General features: G+C 37.4%; 1 protein-coding gene across 5 annotated transcripts in view; it reads left to right on the plus strand.

Moving 5' to 3' along the window:
• The window catches only part of MCU (mitochondrial calcium uniporter), a 218,207-nt gene extending 205,776 nt beyond the window's left edge, over positions 1-12,431 (plus strand). For 2 of the 5 annotated variants that reach the window (XM_077894933.1, XM_077894934.1), the window contains exons 5-8: positions 1,030-1,190; positions 3,039-3,242; positions 8,793-8,909; positions 11,790-12,431. In XM_077894933.1, coding sequence (XP_077751059.1) covers positions 1,030-1,190; positions 3,039-3,242; positions 8,793-8,909; positions 11,790-11,873 — 566 coding nt within the window. In that variant the 3' untranslated portion in view covers positions 11,874-12,431. Of the gene's footprint in view, positions 1-1,029; positions 1,191-3,038; positions 3,243-8,792; positions 8,910-10,459 lie in introns of all 5 variants that reach the window. The other 3 variants (XM_077894935.1, XM_077894936.1, XM_077894937.1) reach the window with 2 other exon arrangements.
• Positions 12,432-15,017: the final 2,586 nt, after the last annotated feature.

The following is a 15,017-nucleotide window of genomic DNA, read 5'->3' on the forward strand; positions in this document are numbered from 1 at the left end:
CTCTACTAGGTGCTATATCCTGTTTTACTTTATCAGCTCTTCTCTAATCCAATTTGCTACCCTTATTTGAATTTTTCATTGATTGCATTTCTGTGATAACTGTACTAAAGGATATCCTTGAAAAAAGTTTAAATACATGACTAATTCTGACTATGGCTTATTTTTGTTTAGGTGAGGGCTGACCTTATGCTGTATGTAACAAAATGTCTCATTTAAGGCTAATAAGGTTTTAAAACAAAAGTTTTCTTTCTTGTGTTTTTTGTTTTTATTCTTTTGACAGCTGAGATCAGATTTTTTATTAGATTCTCAAAACATAATTTTTAGATTTCTGGAAACACATGCTACTCACAGAAAAGGGTATTGAATCAAAGAATTTAATATTTTACTCTTTAAATCATTGTTCTTAACTTCATGCCCTCTAAAACATGGTATTGAGGTCCAAACAGCTATATCCTGTGTCTTTTCCCAACAGGAATAAATTAAAGTTGGTATGCTAGGGGAAAGGTTTATGGAAGCTAATAGTTTTAGGATAATTGTATTTTTATTTATACTTTTGTATTTGCAAATTTGAAATCCTGTGTATTTTTTTCCTTAGGTATTAAACAGGAGGAATATCACCAATTAAAATGGCAAGACCACAGATAAATTATAGATAAGCATTTTGATAAGCATGACAATTAGATACATTCTGAACCTTTCTGCTAGTTTTTAACGTATTGCCTAAAATTTTGTTTTTATCTAATGAAGATTATTACTATTGTAACCTTATTTGTAGTATTTTGACTTCTAAGAATATAAAGGTATATGTTGGCTTCAAAATTTTCAGGTTGCCTTAATATGAATTGACTTTCTAGGATTTGTAGATACCTCTTTCTTAAAAAGCAACTATCACTCTCCTTCAGTTGAACTGATGGTGGGATCCCTGTAGCAAATGAATCTGTCTTATTTTTATTATTGTCTAACAGACTTGGGAATAGTAATGCTCCATCTAAGGCAAACATTTAAAAAAATGTAACCCCTTTTTTTCAGACCTCTTAAGCCATGAAAATGCAGCAACACTGAATGATGTAAAGACACTTGTCCAGCAGCTGTATACTACACTGTGCATCGAGCAGCACCAGTTAAACAAGGAAAGGGAGCTTATTGAAAGATTAGAGGATCTCAAAGAACAACTGGCTCCCCTGGAAAAGGTGCCAATTCAAATCACAGACTTTCCTCTTCAACAGTAATTTTCCAAAGCATATATGTTTGCTTTCTCCCCCCTCGATCATTTTTGGTAATTGAGTTGTGTCAATCAAATTGATCCTTTAGTTTTGGGAGCTAAACTATAAAAAAATTTCAGTCAAAGCTAAGAAAAAACTTTAAAAGGAATAGTTTTGAGTCTTCATAATGGCATATAATTTCGAGCTCTAAATGTCTCCCCTTAACCAGATTTACCATCTTTGCAACAAAAATTGAAAAAATTACTGACTGAGAAAAGTGGTGGGTGTAGTGAATAATGATTTTGGCCAGGGATCAATATTATATGGAATATTATGCAGCTGTTAAAAATGATTATATAGCTCTAATACAAGAATATGCATGTTATTTTATGAAAAGTAAATTATAAAACAGTGTGCACATTAGTGTATACTATGATATGATTTTTAAATTTTTTATTTATTTATGATAGTCACACAGAGAGAGAGAGAGAGAGGCAGAGACACAGGCAGAGGGAGAAGCAGGCTCCATGCACCAGGAGCTCGATGTGGGATTCAATCCCGGGTCTCCAGGATCGCGCCCTGGGCCAAAGGCAGGCGCCAAACCGCTGTGCCACCCAGGGATCCCTATGATATAATTTTTAAATGTGTTGTGCATATAGCTATGCGTATTTATATATATGTATATGTAAACCACAGGAAAAATGTCAAAAGGAATATATTCCAAAATGGTAATGGAGTGGTAGGATGATGATTTATTTTTCTTTTTTACAATTCTAGATTTTTTATAGTAAGTGTGTCATTTTTTAATGATGCAGAAATTTTCATTTTCAGAAATTAGACTATCAGAAATTATGAAAGGGAACAAATACTCTTAATATTGCGCTTTTTCTCATTTCCTTAAAAATAATGAACATGTATCTCAAGGTTGTTCTCATTAAATTTAAGACCATTAGAAATGTGATAAATTAAACTTGCACTGTTACAAAGGAGAATGAGATTTAAATTTGATATTTTCAGAATATAAGGAAAGCATTTTTTAATGTACCAGCTATAACAAAATAATTATCATCCTTTATTGAATACTTCTTCTGTGCCAGGAATTGTGCAAGTATTTTATCTGTGTTCCATTATTTAGTCCTCAGAACAACTCTGTAATGACACTGAGGATGATATACAGATTGGGGCCTGGGCACAGGTATTCTGAATACAGAGTCCATGCTCTGACTCACTGTGCTGTTCTGCCCCTAGCAGACCTCTTGAGTAAAGAATGATGATAGGGCAGCCCCGTGGCCCAGCGGTTTAGCGCCGCCTTCAGCCTGGGCCTGATCCTGGAGACCCCGGATCGAGTCCCATGTCAGGCTCCCTACATGGAGCCTGCTTCTCCCTCTGCCTATGTCTCTGCCTCTCTCTGTATGTGTCTCTCATGAATAAATAAATAAAATCTTTAAAAAAAAAAAAAAGAATGATGATAGATTAAATCTTGTATACTACAGTAAGAGAACACTGGCATGTTTTCATATCTCGCCCTCAAAGAAGATAATTGTGTAGTTGGATGAAGAGTTGTTGACTCTAACTTATTCCCATAGTTTCACTATATTTTTATCTACTTCTAGGTGAAACATAAAACATAAGTATCCTAAGAAAATTGTTACTCCTATAAAATACTCAGTAAAAACTACAGATGCTATCTAGAAAGACAATCTGCATTTACTAGAATAGAGGCTAATATGTCTTGATTATGAGCCCTATTTCTTCAGTGAATGTAGAAAAGTTTAAGTTTATAATTTGTTCTATGTTAAAATGCCTTATGGTTGATTGATCATGTGTGCCCCATAGGTACGAATTGAGATTAGCAGAAAAGCTGAGAAGAGGACCACTTTGGTGCTATGGGGTGGACTTGCCTACATGGCCACACAGTTTGGCATTTTGGCCCGGCTTACCTGGTGGGAATATTCCTGGGACATCATGGAGCCGGTCACCTACTTTATCACTTACGGAAGTGCCATGGCGATGTATGCATATTTTGTAATGACACGCCAGGTAAGAATTCCTCTTCAAGTAACTTTTTATGAGATGCTAATGAAGTTTTGGTTGTCAAAGTAGTTCTCTTTTCTTTCATATTCTTTCTAAGGCCAGTTCCCTTTAAGTACTCACTCTTTTATCCTACACATACACACACACACACGCGCGTGCGCGCACATGTACCTGCATGATAATTGTGTATTAGCCCCTATTCTAGGTGCTAAAGATAGGGAGGTAAATCATGGCTACTGACTTCATGAACCTCACAGATTATAAAATGAGCCATATAAACCATTAAATTCAGGAAAAAATTCACACTAAGTTATAGGATAAAAGGGCAAAGGAGAAGAATGATCAGCTACAGGATAGCTTATTCAGCCAGTTGGCCTGGCTTTTTGTGTACTATGTAGTTAATTTGAGAGTTGGATGGGGTAGTCTCAAGCTTTTTGGTTTTATTGAATTTTTGGAATGGAAAGTTGGTGATCAGATATTTAAACTGAACTCTATGCTATCTCTAAGTATCTTAAGAGTATAGGTAGGCTTCTTTGTTACTGTTTTTACTTCCTGGAAGATAGGTGAAAATTAGGTATCTAATCACTTTATGTGCCTGTCCTATTCTCTAGGAGGCAAGACTCACTTATTAAATATCAGTATCTAGAAATAATTTTTGTTGCCAGTGTTATTTTTATAATAGCTTGAAAATCCCTGTATCACTTTAGAAAGTATGAAGAACTTATTATTACTTATTTTTATCTGTGTGATGCCAACACAGATCCAACCTCCCTTGATAAAAAAACATTTGTGATGAATGATGATACATGAGAAACCTTTTCTCTATTCTTAGGTATCAAAAGAAAGTTGAGAATGGCTTCTCTTATATTTTTATATGGCTGCTATTGAACATAGGCATTTTGTGTCTGTTGTTGTTAGAACACTGGTCATAGGCCTATTTCTGGGTGAGAGAATGAAAGCTCAAGAATGTTATTTAACCTTTCTGGGCCTCTCAAATTTGTCTAGTAGAAAAGAGAGATGATAAACTGTTCATGTCCTGCCATCATTTGCCCAGAGTATCCAGCACCAAGTCCCATGTCTGGCTCATACTCATTACTCTGTGTAAACAGAATTAAACAACCAGATTAGTCATGTCTAATCACAGCTCTGGACTTGGCTTTGCTGTCTGTCTGTCTTTTTTTCTTTCCTTCTCTCTCTCCTCTCTTCCCTGTTCCTGTTCCTTATATACACACCCCTTTAATAGGTTCTTTTTATCTATTGATTGAAGTCCAAACTCCCTAGCCTGATATTCATAACTGGTTGCTCTCTGTCTTCTCCAAAGGTGTGTCAATTCCCACAGTGTACTTACCATGTGTTCTAAACAAATCAAATTATATTCTTAACTCCCCCAAATGCCCTGAGTTTTCTACCACTTCATTCCTTCTCATCATTTTGTCAGCTGGGAAAGTTCTCCCTGTTCATCTCTACCTGTTATATTTCAAGGTTTCTTTTTTTTTTTTTTAATTTTTTAAAGGTTATTTATTTATTTATTCATGATAGTCACACAGAGAGAGAGAGAGAGGCAGAGACACAGGCAGAGGAAGAAGCAGGCTCCATGCAGGGGAGCCTGACGTGGGATTCGATCCAGGGTCTCCGGGATCACGCCCTGGGCCAAAGGCAGGCACCAAAACCACTGCGCCACCCAGGGATCCCTATTTCAAGGTTTCTTAATGCTTATCTTTCATAAACCTTTGGCCAGTTCACTACAGCCAACTTTGAATGGTCCTTCTGAATTCCTGTAGCACATTGTGCCTCTCATTTCACGTATCCTATGCTGTCTTGCATTATATTTATTCACATATAATTTCTTCACCCCTCTACTAGACTTAATGTCTTATGAGGTGAGGCATTCAGTTTTTTCTATTTCTGTTTCCCTTAGTTACTATTAATCCATTACCTGTCACCATCAATCATGAATAATTCAGTATTTACTTCTGCTTCTTGTATGGCAATCAGACCAATCCTCCCATTAGGAAAAGTTAGAGTAGTTAGACAAAACATAAAATACATCTGCCATAGGCACTAGAGAGCTTATAAGATAGCAAAAATTACCATGCAAGGACCTGAAGAAAAGGAAGGTGAACTTGATGTTGGGGATTTATGCTGACGGAACAGGGTAAGACTGAGAAACCAAGAAGCTGAGCCATACTTGATAGTCTAGAAGAACCCAAACCATAGAGTTAGCTTTGGTTTGGAACCTCTAATGGCTACCATTGTAGAATAAGGATGAACCTGTTGTAGGTTCTCTCTGAACCATAGCCCATATTCATTCGTCTGAGTCCTTCAAATTAGACTAAGATATTCCTAGAAGAGTGGTAATCCCAAAGTGGTAGTGCTCATAGATTCCAGGCAGAAGCAAACAGAAGTCATCCCTGGAAGAAGAAGAAAAAGAAAAAAAAAAAAAAAAAACATTGGAAAGAAAGAAAACTGACATTATTCAAAGATTTTGTACCTAAAAAAATACAAAGCCATGTACATATAATTGGTTAGAATCTGTGAGTTTCATAAGGTTACTGGATACTAGGTCAACATACATAAATCGATTGCATATCTGTATACCAGCAACAAACAATTATAAAATGAGAATTTAAAAGATGCAACTTAAAATGACTTTTAAATAATCTATAAGTAAATCATGCAAAATATATCTAAAAGTAAATTGTACAAGACCTCTGTGTTGAAAAACATAAAATTTAAGGAAACTTCATAAGTAGAATAAGCATGTTCAGACTGGAAAAGTAAATATTAAAATATGTCAGTTGTATCCAAATTGATCTGTTTCAGTGCAATCCCAGTCAAAATTCCAGCAATTTTGGAGATGGGGGAGGGGAAAAGATTTGAATAAGCTGCTTCTAGAATTTCTATGAAAATGTAAAAGCCAGTAAACCCTTGAGGAAAACTAGGTAAGAGGATTTGCTCTACAGGACATGGACGACTATAGCTTTATCTATAATGCTACAGTAATTAAGAAAATGACACAAAGGCAAATAGTCCAATGGAATAGATGAGAGAATGTGGAAACAGATCTGGTATAAATGAACTTTTGATTTTAAAAAGATAGTACTGCAAGGAAAGGAGAATCTTCTTCTATGAATGGTGCTAGGACAATTGAATATCCATATTAAAAAAAAGTGAAACGATCCCATCTTTGCACATCCGTAATTAACAAAAATTAATTCCAGATGGATTATAGATCAAAATATGAAAGGTAGGGGATCCCTGGGTGGCTCAGCAGTTTGGCGCCTGCCTTTGGCCCAGGGCGCGATCCTGGAGTCCCGGGATCGAGTCCCGCGTCGGGCTCCTGGCATGGAGCCTGCTTCTCCCTCCTCCTGTGTCTCTGCCTCTCTCTCTCTCTCTCTCTCTATCATGAATAAGTAAATAAATCTTAAATAAATAAATAAATAAATAAATAAATAAATAAATAAATAAATAAATAAATAAATAAGAAAGGTAATAAAATAAAGCTTCTAGGAGAGGGGCTCCTGGCTGGCTCAGTAGGTAGAGCATGCAACTCTTGATCTCAAGGTTGTAAGTTCAAGCCCCACATTGAGTGTGGAGAATACTTAAAATCTCTTTTAAAAATAAAATTAAAAAAAAGAAAAAATAAAATAAGAATGATAAATTCTACTATATTAAAATTAAGAACTTCTGGGGGCACCTGGGTGGCTCAGTCAGTTAAATGTCTGCCTTTGGCTCAGGCCATGATCTCTGAGGCCTGGGATCAAGACTCACATCAGGCTTCCTGCTCAGCAGGGAGTCTGCTTCTCTCCCTCTCCATCTGCCCCCTCCCCACTGCTTGTTTCTCTCTCTCTCTCTCTCTCTCTCTCTCTCTCAAATAAATAGACTCTTTAAAAAAAATTAAGAACTTCTGTTTATTAAAGAACACCATTAAAAGAGCTAACAGGCTGGGAGGAGATATTTGTAGTACATATATCCAACAGAGGATCCATAACCAGAGTATATTAACAAAGCCTGTAAATCAGTAAGAAAAAGAGACAACCCAATAGAAAAAGATGACAAGAGATTTGAATAAGCACATCTAAACAAGGAAATTCAAATGCCCAGTAATAGATGAAACAAAAAGGCCTCAGCCTTATGAGTGATCAGGAAAATTCTATATATCTCCAAGAGAAATGAAAACATGTTCACAGAAAAACTTGTACAAGTATATTCATAACAGCATTATTCATAACAGTCAAATTGGAACAACCCAAATGTCTATCAGTTTATTAATGGATAAATAAAATGTTGCATATCCATTCAATGAAATATTACTTTGCAACAAAAAGAAATGAAGTACCAATATATACTGCAAATGGATGAACCTTGAAAGAAGGCAACCATGAAGGGCTGCATGTTATATGATTCCATTTATATGAAATGTCCAGAATAGACAAATCCATAGAGACATAAAGTAGATTAATAGTTCCCTGGAATTGGAGATGTTGAGGGAGGTGGGAAGTGACTATTAATGTACAGGATTTTTTGAGGGGAAAATGAAGATTTTCTAGAATTGATTGTACTGATGGTTATGCAACTTCCTGAATACACTAAAAACCATTGAACATTGTGCTTTAAATAGGTGAATTGTGTGGTATGTGATTTATATCTTAGTAAAGCTGTTTTTGAAAAGTGAGGTGGTACTTCTGCACACACACCAGAATGGCTAAAAAGTTTTTTTAACTGGCAATACTAAGTATTGGCAAGGACATGGAATGATGGCAGCTCTCATAGTCTGCTGATGGGAGTATAACTGGTACCACCATTTTGAAACCTGTTTGATGTCACTTCTTAATTTGGACACAGTCATACCTTATGATGATCTAGTATCTCCACTTATAGGTATACATCCAACAGAAGAGATAAGCCCCAAAATGTTTTTGGCAATATTATTTATAATAGCAGAGCCTGAAACAACCCAAAAATCTATCATTAGTAAAATGGATAAATAAATTGTGATGTAGTCATACAGTAGAATTTAACATAGCAAGGAAATGGACTCAAAAGTATGAATATCACAAACATTGAGCAGAGGTACAATACCTACTGTCTGACTCCATTTTTATAAAATTAAAAAAAAAAAAAAAAAACAGATAAAATTAAGCCATAGAGTGCAAGGGGATGCATGCTTAGTTGGAAAGTTGTAAAGAATGCAAGAAAATAGTTACCATAAAAGGCAAGATAGTGATGAGTTTTGGGAGGAAGGAAAGATTAATAATTGGGAACAGGCAGGAAGATGCCTACCTGGTTGTTGGCAGTATTAGATTTTCTTTATCTGATGATGATTAACTTGTTTGTTATATGATGATTCATTGTGATGTGCATTTTTGTTGTGTGTACTCTTACATGTATGTTTCACAATAAAAAAATAAAATAAATATTTAATACAGCACACATATCTGTATATATTTTATATGTGTGCACGTGTATTGAACCTAATCAACAGTTACTAAGTGTTCATTTTGTAAAGATAGTGTTCTAAGAACTAGTAATTTAATTTCTCCTTTATTTTTGTAGGAATATGTTTATCCAGAAGCCAGAGACAGACAATACTTATTATTTTTCCATAAAGGAGCCAAAAAGTCACGTTTTGACCTAGAGAAATATAATCAACTCAAGGATGCAATTGCTCAGGTAAGTTTTCCCCCAAAATAAAAATAAATTCCAGCTCCATTTTATATGGTATGATATTATAATAATAATTCCTATTTTTATACTATTATTATTACTATTATCCATAACTATAGTGCTTTGATGGATAAACTCTGAAAAGGATCCCACCCATCTCTTCCTATATTAATTATTCCTCAGTTAATAAAAATGTCTATTTTAGCATGGACACCTCGTTGTAAAGTTTTAGAACACAAGCAAGTGAAAAGGTGATGGGTCTCACATAGCATACTGAAATTTGTGGAGCTTTTTTTACCTTTTTTCTTTATGTTTCTCTAAAGTGGTCTATTTTAATTTTTCTCTCTTTTTAAAAATCTTTTTTATAACAATTTCCAAAGATGTCACACCTAACATGTGGTAGCAATGGGGCAAAAATAAAATCCAGGTAAGAGAGACCACTGGAAATGTTTGCCAGACACAAGTCACAGTTTATTGAATAGAAGATGCTATTTTTAAAAAGACTGATGTATTTCATTTTTCATAATAATTATGTCTTTCAAATTTCTGTGTTGCTTCCTTTTGATATCTTTGATTTTGGCATATAAGTCTTCATTCCTCTTCTCTGTAGTCTAACGTGACTTCAGAGATTTTTTAAAAGTCTCTAGAAGCTCTTCCATCCTCTGTAATATTTGGTTGCTCTTTGCCCCTTATTGGTGATGGGGCTGTACTTTGAATAGGCTTAGTCTGTCTTCCTGCCTTGGCCCAAGTGGACTTGTGTCTACTGTTGCTCTGTGTGATGGTTCTCAACTAGAGAGAATGCATCAGATTATCTCTGGAGCTGTTAACAATACAGATGCTTCAGCCCTGCCCTAAGCCTAATAATCCAGCTGCATAGGGGTGAGGTCCCAGCCCGAGTGAGTTTTGAAAGTGCCACTGTTGTCAGCACATCCCTGTTTTTAAAATCACTACACGAAAAACTTACCTACTGGAGAAACAACTAAAGTCTTGAGCAACATAAAGTAAAGCTCTGGATCAGGTTAAGGTCTGTAAAAGGACTTTTCTCTTGAGAAATGCCATCAGGGGATATCAGATGCTCTCCACATTCTTGAGCCTCTAAGTCCTGCCCTATGGACAGCACAGCCTCTTGTGGAGGCTCTGTTGACAGCTGAAACTGCCAGCACAGACTTCATTCTGGTCCCCATTTGCTGTCCTCTGCCTTTATTTATTTATTTTTTTTAAGATTTTATTAATTTACTCATGAGAGACATAGAGAGGCAGAGACACAGGCAGAGGGAGAAACAGGCTCCATGCAGGGAGCCCAACGTGGGACTCGATCCCCGGTCTTCAGGATCATGCCCTGGGCCAAAGGCAGACGCTCAACCGCTGAGCCACCCGGGCTGCCCTGTCCTCTGCCTTTAAAGCCCGTTGTTTCTGAGGCACTCTTACTTTGAGAGTAGTTGAGATGATTTCTGTGATTCACAGTGATGCAGAAAAGACAATTTCCTTTTCTCGAGAGAAGTAATATCATTGAAAGCTTCACTAGCCAGTTTTTCTCACCTTTGTTTCTATTTTAGGCAGAAATGGACCTTAAGAGACTGAGAGACCCATTACAAGTACATCTGCCCCTTCGACAAATTGGTGAAAAAGATTGATCTGCAAAGAGCCTCTGAATCCTGGCAGAAAGAACACCTGTTTATAACTATTGCCTTTTTAATTAAAGCATTGCAGGTGGAAGCTGGGAGCCATGTCGGGGTAGAGGGTTTTTACCTTTAATTAAAAAACAATAACAAAAAGGATCTTAGGGAAGAAGGGAATGTTAAAATCTAAGGATCAGGCTTTGTGGAACATAAGCTCAAAGGGCTTAGTGAATATTGTCTTAATCAAGCATCTTAGCTTCTGGATGAAAATGATGCATTATATAGTTGAGAGATTCATAAGGAGAAAAGGATGCTGGGGTGTTCCTTTCTTGTATCTTCTTTGCAGGGTCAGCAAAACAGTAACACACCAGCACCCAACTCAGCTCTAATTTTTTTTTAATTTAACTTTTCTTATTTTTGACATAGGAGTAAATAAATATACCAGAAAAGCAAATCCTCAAGATATGTGGGTGGCAAACAAAGTCTGAGCCCATGTCATTAACATTTATCTTAAACTGGACCCAGTCTCTGCCAAGTTACCAGGAATCTCTCCTATTTGTGCCCCATTTCTGACCACCCACTCCTGTTGGTTACAGTAATTTTATCCATATGATAGTTGGAACCAACTTAAGACTGTTTGATAATTGACACTTTGGATTACCCCATAATACCTCTTAAATGTCTGTAATATTCCAGTGCTCTGGATCAGTATCTAGGAATCATTGGCAACACTGCATGAGGTTGTTTTGTTTTGTTTTGTTTTTTACTAATTAATCTTTAAGAGGAGGCAAAACTTCCCTCCTTTATTTAACTGTCCTACTGAGATGTCCCCTCTCCCTCCATAACCCAAATCAGAGGAGGGTGTTCAGCTGTATTACCAAATCAGGAAGATGTTAAGGTTTACAAATTGGCTAAAAATCATGGCTCTCTAGCCATTTCAAACCAGAGTAATTTCACTGCTGTTGATCTGCTTGTGTGACAGCATTCCAGCTCCCCAGATGGCGCTGCCTTGTCTGGAGACTTTGTTAATCTTGAAGGACACACACTTCCACACTGTTTGTGAGCCACCCCCCGCCCCACCTCCACCACTTCAATAGTTGTAAATCAAGTGTGTGGATCTCAAAGGGTGCAATTTATCTTTATACAGGAATACATTTCTATGGCTTCCTTCAGCCTACCCTCTTCACCCTATTTTTTCTTATCTTAAATTGAGAGAAGGAAGAATTAATCTTATACTCTATCAAAATATTTTCTACCATATTTCCAGATGACATCTGCACTTGAAGAGTCAAAGGAATCTGTGTCTAATATCCTGTTTTTAACTACTGTGGGGGCAGGATGGAAAGGATGATGAGGCTTGCCACACAGCCGATTGGCTTTTTCTTTCACATGATTCACCCCTCCTCATTATGGCAAGGAGGTTCTTTCTCATTTTCTTCCTCCTTTGGGATCATTGTGTATGAAAAGAAACACTTTCGATGACAACCCAGACTCCAGGTGCCTTGCAGAGGTTGAAGGCCAGCCAGGACCGCTGCCCCTGCTGCTGCTCCTGCCGCCACCCCTTCCACTGGCATGATGGAATGAAAGGATGCATGTCGCCCCTTCCTTCCAGTCCGCCCCCCCCCCGGTCGTTCAACCCCTCCCCTCATTTATTTTTGTTAAGTTATGTGAATTATTTTTAAGTCACTTATCCTGTTTGTGTGCAGCGTTTTTAAGAAGAAACAGCACAGTGTAATGTACAAACAAATCCTTTCAGGGTGTGTGGGAGGCAAGGGAGGGAAGATGTGGAGAAAAGTCCTTTAAACAAATAGCAAAATATTGAACATGTGTAAAATCCTGTATCATTTATGAAATATGTATAAAAAGCAATGTACCTTCTGGAACAATAAATACTTATTCAATTTTTGAATTAGAGCATCTTCTTCTTTAAAGCAAAACCAAAAAAAAAAAAAAAAGCCAACAACAGCAAGAAAAATTACTTTCCTGTGATTCTAGGTGGAAAACTGTTTACTTTTAAAATTAATTCTTATAGAAATACCATTTTGAAATTAAAGTTGGTTCCTAGAGCTTGTATTTTAAAAATAGGCATTTCATTAATGATTCCTAAATCTAAGATGGTCAGTATTTTCCTAATTTTTCAGAGCCACCAGAGGTTAAGTGACTTCTACAGCTAAAATTAAGCCACTGGCAGTACTGAGACTTGTATCCTGATTAATAGGGAATTTTTCCATTATATCAGACCACCAGATTGCCTAATGTGGTTTCCTGGACTTCAGAATGTTGTTCAAGAATGAACCAAGAGAGACGCCTGGGTGGCTCTGGTCATGATCCTGGGGTCCTGGGATGGAGCCCTGGCATTGGGCTCCTTGCTCAGTGAGGAGCCTGCTTCTCCCTCCCCCTCTACCTCCCAACTCATGCTGCTCTGTCTCTAGTACCCTCTCTCTCTCTTTCCTCAAATAAATAAAACATAAAAAGAATGAACCAAGATTAAATATTCATTGTTTTAAGAATTTTATCAAATTTGATCAAATCAAATAGTGATCACCAAACAGGAAAATATCACATGCTAACTAGTCCATTGGAGGCATATCAGAGAGCATACGTTAAATGTCTGACTATATTTAGTGTGAGATCTCCTGAGAGTCTCCTGGCAGCTACAACAAACCAATACATCCCTGAGACAGAAGTAAAGTGTAAGACGATAAGATTGAAAATGTTAAGCCACTGTTTGATTTCAAAGAATAATGTCTACATATTCAACAACACTGTTAGGCGTTTAGTAAACTTTTCAGTGGAGATAGATAATGGAGAGTTAAATCCATTAACGAGTGTAGATAATGGAGGTTTGCTAAAGGATAATAGACCTTTGAAACTGGAAAAGTAAAAAGGGTTCTCATGGTATGATTGCAGGAGCAGCAACCTGGTATCTCCTTGTTAAAAATGCAAGTTCTCTGATCCCTACTGAATCAGAAACTAGGCATGGGGCCAGCAATCTGTCCTAGTAAGTCCTGGTGATTTTGATGGGAACTGTTGGTCTAGTCAAACCAATGCCTTAAAGAGAAAGGAAACTGAAGCACAGGACATCTATATCACAACTCACCAGTGAATCCTATGACCAACAACGAAACCAAATGATAAGAGGATTGGTGAGTATGGTGAATATGGTAAATGAAAGGAATAGAGCTCATGTCCTTGACTCTGGCAACATGTACTGTTGCATCTTGCTTATGGGCAGGAGAGTATAGTGATGAGCACATAGTAGATGCTTACAAAAACAAAAATGAGCTCCTGAGTGGCTTAGTTAAGCGGCTGCCTTTAGCTCAGGTCATGATCCCAGGGTCCTGGGGTCAAGACCCACATTGGGCTCCCTGCTCAGCAAGTAGTGTGCTTCTCTTCCTCCCTCTGTGATCCCTCTTGCTCTTGCTCTCTCAGATAAATGAAATCTTAAAAAATAAAAATTCATTACTTGAGAGAGAGGGAGAAGCGGAGGGAGAGAGAGTATCTCAAACAGACCCCACTGAGCACAGAGCCCCACATGGGGCTCAATCCCACAACCCCAAGATTGTGACCTGAGCCGAAATCAAGAGTCCGTCACTCAACTGACTGCGCCACCTAGATGCCCTAGTTGTGATCTGTTTTTGTTTTTGTTTTTTTAAAGATTTATTTATTTATTTATTTATGATAGACATAGAGAGAGAGAGAGAAAGAGGCAGAGACCCAGGAGGAGGGAGAAGCAGGCTCCATGCCAGGAGCCCGACGTGGGACTCGATCCCGGGATTCCAGGATCGCGCCCTGGGCCAAAGGCAGGCGCTAAACCTCTGAGCCACCCAGGGATCCCCTGTAATCTGTTTTTATCACTGCCAAGGATCTTTAGTTAGTTGCTCTCTCAAGTAAGTACAAACTCCTTGTCTTCCAGAATGTACTACATCGTTACTCCCTTAGGACAAATGTATAGGTAAATTTTAATGAATTCTACTGAATATAAAATGACCTGCCTCGTAAATTTTCATTCGCATATGTTTTATAAATGCATCATCCACTGGGCAATCCCTCGTTCTTGAAACTGTCCTCAGCTCCTATGACTCTACTCTTGGGTTTCCTTCTTTAAATTTCTGACTACCTCTTGGTCTCATTTGCAGTATCCTCCTCCTTTGCCCACATCTTTGATGTTGGGCTTCTCCAAGGTTTCATATTGGACCCCATTTTCCATGGATCATCTCACCCACTCCCCTCCTCCATTTATATGCGGGTAGTTCTCAAATTGTTAGGTAAGCTCAGATCTTTCCTGAATAGCAGACTGGTTTATCTATCTCCTAACTGACCTATGTCCCCCACTGTACATTAAATGCTTTCAGTGTCACCAGAGTATTTTTGTTTTTAATTTCTAATAGCACATACTTTGGAAAATAAAATATGAACAAGAATTAACATTATATGGGAAAAGGGGATGCCTGGGTGGCTCAGCGATTGAGCGTCTGCCTTCAGTTCAGGGTAT

The sequence above is a fragment of the Canis aureus genome, chromosome 4, assembly GCF_053574225.1.
Source record: "Canis aureus isolate CA01 chromosome 4, VMU_Caureus_v.1.0, whole genome shotgun sequence".
NCBI classification, from domain to species: Eukaryota; Metazoa; Chordata; class Mammalia; order Carnivora; family Canidae; genus Canis; species Canis aureus.